Below are 13,563 nucleotides of genomic sequence, written 5' to 3' on the forward strand. Positions count from 1 at the left end.
GCATACTAATGTCCATTAATATTGAGTGGTTAAATCAGTGCAAACATTAAGGTGGTGATGGATATGAGCTGCAATGAAGCTGCAATGGAATGAGGATGGTTTCTGCACCTGTCAGTTGGTAGTCATCACCTGTGCCACTGTGACAGTTTGCCTGGTCATCATCACACTCATCCACGGGCTTGCCTTCGGAAACAGTAGGCACAGCGGTCGGAGCTGAAACAAAATCCAGTTGTTCAGTTAAAACATATGCTGGAAAACCTGCATGCAGTTGGAAGTAACATCCTGATGAGCACCATGTGTTGTGTCTGAGGACCGAAGCAACTCTACTTTGCAGGTTGCTTAGTACTTCTTTGGAATGGGCGGTCTTTGTTCTGCCTCCTGCACTGAGGCATATCTGAGGTCAAGGGCTGAGCAGAGCTGGGCAGCAAAGCCCCAGACTCTATTCACTGGCTGATGGCTGTTTGTTGTTCCTACCGATGGAACAGTGAAAGCCTGGCAAGGCAGAGTGAGAGTCTTGGAGGATTGTGTATGGGGTAGAAACCCCATAATTTTATTGCTGTCCAAAGTCCCAGGGAGTGGGCCTGTGCAGAGGAGCAGGAGGGGTGATAATTCTCAAGCACCCAACACATTGCTGAAGAAACCTCTCTGCAAAGCACATGCAAGAAAGGAAATGTCTGAGCACAGTTCTGGTAACAGCAGCAGGAAGGCAGTGTGATGTGGAATCACTTTGTGCTCAATGAGGACACATGGAAGGTGTTTCTTTTGTTTTTTGTTGAAGTTATAAATAAATAAGACATCAGTGATGTCAGTCATCCCTCCTGGCCACCTGCCTGCTTCTCACTGGTGATGACTTTCCGGTAGCTGCTGCCTAACCAGTAAGAAGTCTGAACTTTGTTATTAGAGTTAAAAGCTTCAGATTTGTGTAAGATGCCAGAAAACACATCTATAGCCCAGTATCTGCAAAGCACACCACATCTGGAAAACCAGAATACAGAGACGCGGTGCTATGTTTATGTTTTATGCTGCACGTATAGTTCCCTGGCTTTAGATAATCTTCGAATGTGATCCAGGCTTTTGTCTGTTCTCACCTACTGTTATTTTCATTAGCAATCTTTTTCACTCATTATAGGCTATGCAATAATGTATGTCTTTTGCAGATTCTTCTTTTCCCTTCTACTGCCCTCAGTGTCTGCTGGCCCCAGAAGATCATATACACTGATTTCTTGGCCTGAAAATTTCAGGAGAGGTGGTAGTTTTTGAAGTAGCTATATTATGGGATGAAACATTCCTCTTTAGGACCTTGACCTATGCTTTACAGGTTCAATCTATCCCTAGTTAAAGAAACAGTTCTGTACCTATTATGAATTATGCAGAACATTTGTAACCCACATTGCTATAAAAACCCCTCAGGGGGATCCCTCTAGCTTTCTACATCCAGTTAAGTTTCTTATCTTGATCTTTGTGTCCCTGTATAGCCTCAAGCTTGCCTACATCTCTGCCATCATTTCATATATGCCCCCCTGGGATGCTTCAAGCACACAAAACTTGCCTTTGCTCATTGCTGCTGGAGAGCTGATTTCTGCTCCTCTCTGTGCCAACCTAATGCTTCTTTTCTCATCTCAACTCTTTTCTTCCTCAGGAAATCTCAAGTGACTTCATTCAACTCCCTCCTTAAGATGCATTTATACATTAAGTATTATTATGCTTCTCCCACAGGCAGATGGGAATTGACCTCACCTGTCCATGAGTGACCTACAGGTGAGCATACATCGAAAGTGCACAATAGCAGAAGGACAAATGTGAAAAGATGTGTCCCAGGGGGAAAAAAATTGTACCTGCTGTTCCAGTTTGCCTAAAAGCAAAGGCTCCTTCATCTCACTGAGCAATATATTCTTGTAAGGTGGTCCATGGACTCACTCCTGGATGTCTGGGTGGCTACAGGAGCCGTGTGGCTGAAGGACTTTGCCCACAGGTTGCAAGTTTACATAAGGCAGGTGCTGGTTTTTCTTTTTTCGTAGCAAGCAGCACAATAGTCTGCAGGAACTAAGTATTCCCACAGGAAATGAGGACTTCCTGCAGGAACTAAGAAGTATTTCCAACCTCCCCACTTTCCGGGCCAAGTAAAATCATACTTATTCAATCTGGCCTTCACTAAAAAAACAACACAGAACTCATCAGTTCTCACAGCAAATGCCTCCCACACTTCCCTCTTGGGGGAGAAATGGTGAGAAAGAAATGGAGGTAGAGCAGTTGTTTCCATTCATCTTGGGAGCTCGTTCAGCTACTTCTGTAAGAGGTGTCATATGAAACCCCCAATACTATGGTTTGTTATTCTGTGTATTTTTAAGCTGTGTGGTTTGTAAGCCGCACCACTGTACCATCATTCACCAGATAAAATTGTTAAATTCACATAGTGTTATCTGTAGTTATCTATGAAGTTAAATAATTATGTTTATATAACAAAAATCAAAGCTGACTTCACGTCACAGTCCAAGGACAAATGTCTAAACTTTGCTTTTCCTGGTCTTTCATCTCCTACATACTCTTGCAAAATTAAAGCTTAGTAAAGAACAAAGAGGCCCCCTTTACCCCCCAAAAGTAACAGCACAGACACAGTCAAGCCAAGTGATCTTTGCCCACCACAGTTTGTGGTGTGACTTTCAGGTCTTTGAAGGATAGAGGGACATAATTACTATATTTAGTGCAAAGCTCCCTCTGCATTCTCGGAAAACATCTCCTCCAGGGTTGTATCATGGTAACATAAAATTTAAGTTCCTGTCTTTATTCTCTTCTAATAGCTCTATGATTCTCAAAAGTATAATCATAAGGCTGCTTAAGGGAATGGAAAACCATGTGTAGAGTATCACTGTGATTCAACAAAGGAATGGGAAAAAGAATAATAATTGTGCCTTGGGCATATTCAAATGTTGCAGAGAGGAGCTGAATAGGCCAAGAAACAGCACTAATGGCAGTCATGGAAGCGAGAGTCCGATGTGCTGCCTGTGCAGACATAGCAGTCTTCAGCAGCAGACCAAGTAGAGAATGCATTTATGAAAATAATAAAGTGCATTCACTTCTAGCAGAGCAATTACCTTCAAGTTCACAGCCCAGCAGCTCCATTCGCAGCCCCAGTCCCCCGTGTGTGGCTCTCTCAGGGTACACGCGTATGAATCGTGTCGATACAGGTTCAAAAGTCCGCAGTTCAGGTGTGTCATAGTTGGTGTTGCCTTCAAATGTCTGCAAAGCATGAAAAATGCTACTTGTTAAAAAAAAAAAAGGAAAAGAAAAAGTTATTTTCCACACTCATCTTTTTCCCTTCATTCTCCTGCCTTTGAATTAGGTGAGCAGTAGGCCAGATTCTAACGGCTTAATAAGTGTCAGGCATTCCTATCCTAAATGAGAATGGAAAATACATTGTTAAAGCTTCTCGGAAAAGTAATGCATTTCATTTTTCATAAACTCAGTAACAACCAATCCATCAGGGTCATAACAAGAGCTGAGTGTTTAATGAGACATGTTTTTAAATGACGCTCTGTTCTGAGGTTTAACTGGGTGACATTTCCAACAGTTCTCAGGGAAAAAAAAATGGCTGAGGTGAAGATCCTGTCACCTTTTAAGTGGTTACAATAATAATCCAACTATTCAAGAGAAAATTTCAATCTGATTTCCCCCAGTGACAGAGCTTCACAAGTTGTAGCTATTTCAAAAGGCATAAATTAAACTTCAGGAGCAGTAGCTGCAAGAGTTCTTCCAGTGAGCCTGCTATTGAAGAAGAATTAGAAGAAAGAGAAGAAAGCTGCTTCCTGACAAAACTGCAATATAATCCAACAGGCAAGGCAGGCCGGCAAATGTACATTTCAGACAAAAAATCTCTTCTCTGAGTTGCACTTTGGGTTCTTTAGACATAATAAAACTCTCAATGGCGTTTGTTTGATACCTTCGGTTTCTCTTTTCAGTGATCTTTTGCATATAGAACACATTCTAATTTGTACTTATAGGAACACCTCAAGTGTCTCCATGTAGATGATCAGTCCTTAGAACAAATCAACTGAACAAAGAAACAGTCCTTGGCATGAAAGCTTTATAGCCTAAGATAGGCAAAAGCAGTTATTTTTACCCTATTTTATAGGAAAAAATGTCTTCAGAACATCATGTACAGGAATGTCTAAAGTACAAAATATGAAAACAATGAAGTAAAAGTATTTTCAGCTTTTCCATGATTTAGTGAAATGGCAAAACTCTAAAAAACATCTCTGAACTGCAGTTCAAATTTGGGATTAGAAGTGCTACCATAAGATACTTCTAAGTCATAGCTGTGAAACCGGAAGCATTCTTCAGGAAGAAAGCACCAGATGCCCTTCATTTCAGAGGAGAACAAAACCAAACCTGCAATGAACTCGTTCTATTGATCCGGGGCAGAGAAAACAGAGGCTATGGGAAAAGCTGGCTGAATTCCTGAGGCAGAAAACCAGCATAGGTAAACCTGATTGCTTCCTGTATATTCAGTGCAGTTCTAAAAGCCTTCCTTGTTTTTACTGTGCACCTCTGCATTATGATCCAATGGTCCACAATCCTTCTGGCCACTGGTTACAGAGTGCCAGTCACAAAAGCCAATGGTGATGAGAGACTGTGAACAACTAAACTAAAAAATAATTTCAACATCAATGCTGTTTCTCCTACTTCCTAGGGAAATTGCACCTCTGAGGTGGCTTCAAAGGGCACTGGTTGACCCAGTGTATTGCCAGTGAGTTGTCACAAATTCATGTGTAGAGGACCTGTCAGATCTAATTGACATGGAATTACATATTATTATATTTGAATAACAATATAGTGCAAATGATCAGAAAAGCTACCTACTATATGAGAAAGAATGAATGCCATTTTATGTGTAAAAAGTAGACAGACACATGTATCTGAGGAATCCTTGCTCCCTTTTTTAATAGTAGTCTTAATAGCAACATATAATAATAAAAACTGATTTATAAAAGACATCACTACTGAAGTACTGACACATAGACATTAGGATTCAATAGGCATCTAGAATTACATTGAATCATTGTCCTTTGTAGAGCAGAGCTGCCTGTGATTCAATTTTGACTGTTCATTTAAAACACATACTGATACTCTTTGTGGGAGATGAGAGGAGTGTACAGCAAAACTTCACTTTTTGAGTGTCCTTTATAAAGGCTATGTCACAAATTGCTTTACTTCACTACAAAGATAAGTTCTAATAAATAATAGTTAAACAAAAGAGAAGCTAAGATGGTGAGCAGAAAAAAAATCTGCCTAACATATTTTAAAACCAAAATAAACATTGCAGAAAAATTTTAAAAGGATGTTCCAAATGGCAGGATATTCTGAAATTTCTTGTACCAGAAATGATGAGAGGAACTGCAAAAACAACAGCAAACCACCCCCTCCCCATCCCCAAACAACTCATCTGACCCCCATAAAAAGTGGAAGGAGGAAAGAAGTATGAAAGAGAAAGATGACTTTATGGAGTAGGCTTGCCTCTAGACAAATACAAATTGGATCTTGAAATAGAGTTCTGCATGGTTGTTTGATGATTGTCATTTTCACTCCTTTGAGTGCTTGAGCTAGGTTACAGGGGGAAATATTTTGCACACTCAAAAATATCTGAAATTGGGTCAGCCAAAGAGGAGGGAGTTATGGTAATCTTTGCGAAAGCAGCTGTAGGCATGAATGACAAGATCATGCTAAGAAACAAGGTGATGTTTCACCCCTTGGACATATTTTGTTGTTATGTTTAGCCTGTCACTGCTCTTTCTTTTCCTAAAATGCAGTTGTTTGTTTATTGAAAGTCACGACTTTAACCAAGTGAAACGATGTGTTTCATTTCATATAACAGGGCTGTTTCTAATCGACGTTCCTGCTGTGACTCATTATAGCATCCTGTCCCATCCAGTTCTACTTACAGTTAAAAACACTACATTCCAGTACTAACATTTTAAATTCCTCAGACTCCAAAATCATGGGATTTATCCTATTCTCTTTAAAGAAGACTTGTGCTTTGGAAGAAAGTTTATTAAATATATTGAATTTTTAGGACGGATTATAATTATTCCACAAGAGATTTGAATTCCAGCCCTTTCTATTCCATTAATCTTGAAAGTTAATTTCTGGTGGTGATGAAAGCTGAGGATGGGCTCAGTGCATTAGTTAGCACACTAGTTTTCTTGTCAAACTGCTAACTTCTGACAATCATGGCAAGTGCCTGTATTAGAAAACAGAAAGCCATGCAGCAGACGGCACGCTGCTTCGAAAACATATGGCATTATTTTTTTCCCTCGTTGAGCCACAGTGTAGAAGTACATGTCAAAACAACATCTATTTTAGAAAGAAAATGGTAAAATCCCATTGTTGATTTACACTCCCTTCACACTTTATGATGAAGTCAAAACTCATGGTAACAAGAGAAAGGAGATGACTGCAAAGGCTGAATCCGTTTAGTTTTAATCCCCCAAACAAATGATGAAAAGTGAGAAAATGCAGACATATTCAGTGAGATTAAAACAGGAGAGAATGAAGTCCAATATTTACCAAATGTGCCTGGAAAAGCTATATCCATGGGCCCACTCAGCTTTTCCTTTAAGGAAACACAGGTTCCTCCAATGGAGGAGTCTGTACAGCAAAACAGCTTTTACATCTAATTTTCAAACTAACACAGATGAGATAAGGAACAAACCTCAGAATTCCCATCTGCCAAGCACCACAATGATTTTCCTTTTGAGGGCACATTTTGGTATATGATTCCCTGGTCATCCCAGTACTACAGCACCAGTTTGTGAGCAGGGCTGCATGCCTACTCATTTCCTCAAGGAACTGGGTAGGAGGACTGAAAAAGAGTCGTGCCTTTTGAGGCAAAAATGCACTTTGTGACCAGTAATAGCAAAATGGGATGGAAGACTTAGATGGGATTTGGTGTAAATAAGCTAAACCCTCAGTGCAATTTAGGTTCTGAAGCGCATACATCCAAAGACAAGCCAAAACAGGTACATTCCCAGAAACTTTTCTGGGCCACAATCATTTTCTTTTCTTTGGAATCTAACCCAGCAATTAATTTGGTCCTCCTCTATAAAAGTCTTCCCAAGCAATCTCCAAGATGCTTCCCTTGAGACAGTACAATAGTACTTCTCACTTGGGATGGGATAACATGACAAAAACGTCATCACTTTCTTTTGGAGCGACTTGGATCAGATCATTACAGAGAGTCTGAGAAACTCTCAAAGCAATTTACAGGCAGTTCAGAAATTCAACAGGCACCCCATTGGGCTGAATAACACCATTCTCATTCTATAGCTCTGACAGAAAAGAAGCAAAAGAAAAGTAATTCAAATAAATTTGTCTCAAATAAATTTGTTCACTGTCAGTTTTAGAGTTTGGTTTTTTAGAGCAGACTTTTAAATCCCGTTGCATGGGATTTTGCAGTAAATTGGGGGCCACAGAGGCACCAATGTTGCCAAGAGTCAAGGCTGAACTAGCTGTTGAATAAGCAAAACTTGCTGCCAGAGAGGCAAATGTCTTAAGGCCAGCTCTTGCCCTCAGGCATGGGACAGCTCCCACAGCATTCCTTCAGGGCTGCTGCCCTTGGAGTCCTCCTACTTGGCTTCACCCCAGCTATGTGGCTTTTCTAAGGTCAGATAGAGGTGTGTAGAAATGTAATGAAAGCTTTTTTTCTAATTCAACTTTTCTTTAGAGCAGTTTTTGCCCTTACCTTAATCTTTTTCTTGCTGGAGTCCATGATCATTTTCCAATCGGATCCATTGTTGCTGTAGCCAATTTTGAATTTTTTCATGAACACTTTGTTTTCTCGGTGCTTGCCTCCTTGGACAATTATGCCCCTCACTATTTTTTCCTCACCAAGGTCTATTTGAAGCCATTCATTTGTATACGGATGAGTAGTTGGTGGCAGTGCCCAACCTGAACGGCTCGTTATGAGGCGAGCATTTTCTGGGATCCAGTTTCGATCCACTTGAGTAGATGCAGTGATCTGAGAGTCAGGAATAAGGCCAGACACCATACCCAGCATCCCAGAGCAAGGATAATCTACAGAGAAAAAAACCCCAAATAAATTAAATAGTTATTCTGAACAAGTGCCAAAACAGAAACAGGACACATCAGTCAATTCACTATCATAACAAATTACTTATTTATTTCTTATATCCAAAATAATCTATTGGATTTGTATATAATTTTCATTTGTTCAAACTTGCACATCCTAGTTTTGGCAGGAAGTACCAAAATACCACAAGTATTTTTGGCTTGGTGGGAACCAAAAGGATCAGAAAATCCTATTCTATTCTTGTTTTCTATTCTTCTTGCTAAGGCAAAGAGTGCAGGGCCATCTGAATTTGTGAATATTTCCTCAGAGAAAACTTCCAAAACCAGCCAAAACCTGGTTGCAGATTACTTAATTTTGGTGACATCAGAAATGGAAATCTTCATACATTAAAATACAATATATTGTTGCACTTGAGATTTTCCTAATGCGTTTCTTTGGTCTCTCAGACTTTTTCAGGTGACACAGAATAGTTGATTCTTTTATGATCCTAGATAAAGATCATTTAGAAGTACCTGCTAACAAGGAATGAAGAATTCTAATACAGAGTGTAACAGTAGTTCTGATTACCTACATGTAATCTGAAAAGATTTCATAGAATAGAACTTGGAATTCTCTAACAAACAAATCAGTAACCTTATTTTCCTGCTTTATGGAAACCAGTACTAAGAAACATTTTCAAGACTAAAGAAACACCTTTAGAGAAAAAAAATTATCCTAGAACTATTAAAAATTAGTGGCATTGAACCGCATTAAGTGCTAAAATTATGCTAGAAAAATTAGATTTGTAAAGCCTAATAAATCATTAACATTTTCTTTCAACTGTAAATCATATTTTTACATTACACAGAAAGGCACTTCCATTGTGTAGAAATTATAGAAAACCTAAAACTCTAAAAACCAAAAAAAAATCTAAAAAATTTTGACAGGTAACTGTATGATATAAAAGAATTACATTACAATACTGATCACGACTGGGAACTTGACTTTAAACACCATTACTTGCACAGGCTTCAGATCTAAGTGTTTGTACCTTGCAATGCTTTTAAACCTAGTTATGTGTTTGTTCCTTGAGAAATCTGCTGAGAACTACCTATGAATAGCACACATGAGAGAGTGAGACTGGAGGGTTAGGAGGGAAAAGTAAGATGGGAATTTGCAAAATATCCATGTATCTCAGGAATTTTGCATGAAGCTGTAAAGCAATTGCAAGGAAAGTACTTAAAAGTAAAACATAATGTCAGAAAAACACTCAGATAACACTGGATGTTTGGGTTGTGGTGTTTTATTTTCTTTTTTTTTACCATTTCTACATTCAGACCACAGTGGAAATCATGATTATGAATTTTACTCATAAAAATAAATCCCACAGCATAGGCACAATAAATTCCCCTGATATCATAATCCTTCCCAAGACCTACCTGTTATCTTGCAGCCATAAACTTCAAATCTCAGTGAAACTCCATTTTCCCAAGACACAGGTCTAATTCGCACAAACCGTGTTAAAACTGGTTTGGCAAAAGGTCTGTAAACAACATCAGTGGGATTGCTATTCCCTTGAAACACCTTTGTGGGGAAAGAAAAAGTATATATTTGTTAATCTTTCTCTTAAATGGTGTTTATAGTTCTGTGTTTTACAGATAGTTATGATATGAGGTCTAACTAGGGTCGGCTGTGGGGGCTGACACAAAAGACTTGGATGGGAAACTATTCCATTAATCTCCTAACACAATTTTTGCAGACAGGTTTGCTTTCTTTGGGGAGGAAAAATGAAGATGTAAGGTATTCAGTGATACTAAACATGGTATTCCTAATGCCCAGATCTATATGCAGGAATGACATACACCGATCTTCATCACCCAAGGACTTCTGTGTCCTAGAAGAATCCCCCAATGCCCTTAGAGCAGCTTTATTTCTTGTACGCTTGCAGAATGATGCAGAAAGCTACAGAATCTCAGGCTCAAATTAAAGGTTTGGATTTCAATTAGACCACATAAAAATCCTATATAGATTTATGATAAAAACATATATTATTTTGGTGTCCCTGGGCTTAAGATTTTGCAAAGTGTATAGTGCAAACCTTGCTTTGTTAACCTCCTGTTTTCAAATCCTTTTCAACAAGTTCTCAGAATTTCTTTCTCCTTGCATATTGAGATGGAAGTCTATTTAAAATCTGTATAGCAGGCTCTAAGATTTTCCCTCCATCCCCCGAGGCTGGCAGTCAAATTAGATGAACAATGAGACTTCCACCAGAAGCACATGATTGTGCTGTGCTTTCATGTTGAGGATCCTGCAGACACACTCCTTCCTAGCACAGCCGAAACCTTGCAATGTTCCAATCCAAAGAAGGTGATTCAGTTTCCTGCTTCTTCCTCACATAGAGGCGACCAATTTCCTGTTGTTTTGCATGGATACAGACCCCTCTCCTTTTATGGGAGATTCTCCCATTTCTTACACACACTGTCCTACTTTCCTGTTTGTTCCTTACAGTAACTGCACTAATTTGGAGAGGAGACCAACAGCACACAGCTGTCAACTCATAAGGCTCAGTTACGTCTCAAGTAATTTAAGATAAGAGTTTCATATCTACCAAGAGATTTTCAATGGAGTTGCATTTCTTTCCAGCAACATTTTTTTTTTTTTCTGTGAGGACCTGCTGTAGTTTTCTCAAAGTTTGCATCTGACAGAGAAAATGACTCTTTTCTCAAAAGCACACAGATCCTTATATGTAGTTCGTGCAACACTAGCGTACGGCTGCCTTGAGATCTGCAGCTGCAAACTTTTAATTTGAATTAAAATATCTGGGAGGGAGAATGGTGCATACTTTTTTCTTGTCTTGATGAACAGCAAAATACTGCCATTTTAGAAACCTGATTTTTTTAATGAACCCTTTGTACAAGTGACACAGGTTTAGGAAATGTTCTCACTGATTAAGGACAGCATGTGCAAGAGAAACTCATGTAAAATACACTCTTGGAGAGTTTACAAATTGAAGCTGGTAATGAAAATCAGGCATGGTCTGATTTTGAAAGAAGCATTTGTTCAGATTACAGAATCCAGAGCCAGGAAACCCCGTGTCTCATACCAGCCACTGCGCTGGCCCCTCTTGTGACTTTGGGCAAGTCAGTTATTGTATCTTTATATACATCACTGTACAGTGCCCACATTGTGTCATTTGACCTTTAGAACTTCCAGTAAAACCAGGATAATACCTGTCAAAGAGAAGCTTTCAGTACACATTTTTTATTGCTTTCCAAAGTGCTTCATAAAAGCAAGATGTATTTGTTAAACACTGCTACCATGTTGATTAGATAAATGTAGTGGACTTGGCTTAGCACTTACAGATGAGTCAGGGACAAACCAGTAACCAAATATTTAAAGCTAGATAGGGTTACACTGATACAGTTTGATGTTGCACAGCTCTTCTGTGTCTTTACAGAAGGGTCACAAAAAAGCTGTTTTGAAGGGAGGTACCACAAAACCTTTCCAGTTGCATCAGTCCCTGGCAGCCTCTGGGGATGCTGCTCCCAGGCACATCCTGAGTGAGGCGGGAAGGGAGGCACAGCCTCACCGGGGCTATTCATGTGAGAGCTGGAGCAGAACTGACTTCTCAGTAATGAGCTTTATGCTCATGGTAGAGGATAATGACAATTTTTCTTACAAGTGTCTAAAGCTGTTTCATTGGGAGGTCACAGAGAGCAAATCTGCTGATAAATGGAAAGGTGATAAAAATCTATAAGGATGGAAAGATCTGCCTAATCATCTGTCTGCATGACCCCCATCACTAAGATACTTGGGTCTAACAAACTACTAATCACTTGCTAGCACCCCTGCATGGCCATGCACAGGGAGCTGAGGCACTGACACATTGCATATCCAGAGCTTCACGGCAGATAATGGACAGACATATTTTTGGAAAAGTTCTGCATAATTTTTTTCTCAAGGTTACATAGAAAATCTCTGAGAAAAAGGGAAACAGCAGAACACTCCAGGAAAAAGACACAAAATTACTTGAATTATGGTGAGTTCAATAGATAGGGTAGCACCTTGCACCATTTCCAGCTGCTCTAGGCTTTGCATAAACAATTTCTGTGGCCCATTACTACTGAGACACAAGCTGTCTTTTGGATTTGGGAAATTGTTAATGCTGATCAACCTGACTAAAACTTATTCGTCTTTTTTAAACAGATGATAGCAAACAGTTCAACAGACTATTTCTCAGCTGAAGAAAGATAATAAAAGAAAAAAAAAAAACTTACAACAGGCTTGTTTCCCTCCTTTAATGTAATCCAATCCTCTCCATTGGAGCTGACATCTACACGATATGTTTTCAGATAATATTCCTTCTTTGTTTCTTTAGAGATGGCTCCTTGGGTCCCAATTCCAGAAACAAAGCGGAGAAGGCCCAGGTCTACCTGTGGTAGAGAATAATTTGGAATGTGAGGACAGTCACTTCAGAGCATAACAACACTGCAGCAGTGCACTCTACCTCACCATGTTTTACAAAAATAATAAGGATTTTATATAAAGCAGACTGCAAAATATTGTTGATAATAACATAGACATGATCTCCTCCTTTGTAAACAGTGTCATCAGAGAAGATGGGAAGATTTGCCTAATTAGCCAGGAATGTCCCTCACATGCCAGAGAATTCTCTTTCCTCTGTGAGGGAGGAACCAGAGACACCATCAGTGTGACTGCAGAGGAGTTACTAGAGAAGTTCCTCAAGGACCAGTCTGCTGAACAACATCAGTTAATACTTTCATTAAGCCCTTGCAGAGATGCTAATGAGATTCTCTAAGGACACAAAGCTGCAAGGCATTGCCAATACAGAGGAGACTCGTGCAGTGAGAACTGAGTGACCCTGAGGACTACAGCAGTAGAAATGGGATGGAATTTACTAGGATAATGTCAAAGTTGTGCACTTAGGGAATGATAACAAGAATTCTGCTAAAACCCAGAAGAACATCACTTGCAAATAGAAGAGAAGAAATGTATATTAGTTGGTCACAAGATAATTACAAATCACTGTGTGATTTTGTCGGGAAAAAGGCAAATTAGTTGCTTGTACTGTATAGTGTATTTGAAGAGAACAGAAAGAAGCATTAGCACAAGTGCAGAAATTCTGTTCCAACTGTCAAATGCCATGAACTTCTATCATTAGAAAACAATGTCATTTTGAACTTGCTGGAGAAATGCACATGAATGTGTGTTAGAGGTCATCTCTCTTCTTCACTCTTCTCTCCCTCCTTCTCTCATGGAAGTACATTGTGCTTTACAAATGGACAAGTGATTTAGGCTAACCTTGCTCTCCCCCATTATTCATTTTTCATCCAGGTCTTTTCCTTATCTAGTTCATCATGTGGCATCAAAGAACTATCAACATATTTGGGAGAATGACGTGGGTTGCAGGAATACAACTCCTCAAGTAGCTGGCTACTCAGTTCTGCTGGCAAAAGAAACGCTATCCCAGCACACAAGTC

At 39.4% G+C, this 13,563-nt stretch overlaps 1 protein-coding gene across 1 annotated transcript in view; it reads right to left on the reverse strand.

Moving 5' to 3' along the window:
- The window catches only part of NRP1 (neuropilin 1), a 113,125-nt gene that overhangs the window by 21,370 nt on the left and 78,192 nt on the right, over positions 1-13,563 (reverse strand). Inside the window, 5 exon segments of the mRNA XM_008639274.2 lie at positions 109-213; positions 3,093-3,237; positions 7,736-8,067; positions 9,502-9,646; positions 12,340-12,495. Of these exon segments, the coding sequence (XP_008637496.2) occupies positions 109-213; positions 3,093-3,237; positions 7,736-8,067; positions 9,502-9,646; positions 12,340-12,495 (883 nt within the window).

This window comes from Corvus brachyrhynchos, unplaced genomic scaffold (genome assembly GCF_000691975.1).
Source record: "Corvus brachyrhynchos isolate BGI_N302 unplaced genomic scaffold, ASM69197v1 scaffold167, whole genome shotgun sequence".
Taxonomy (NCBI): Eukaryota; Metazoa; Chordata; class Aves; order Passeriformes; family Corvidae; genus Corvus; species Corvus brachyrhynchos.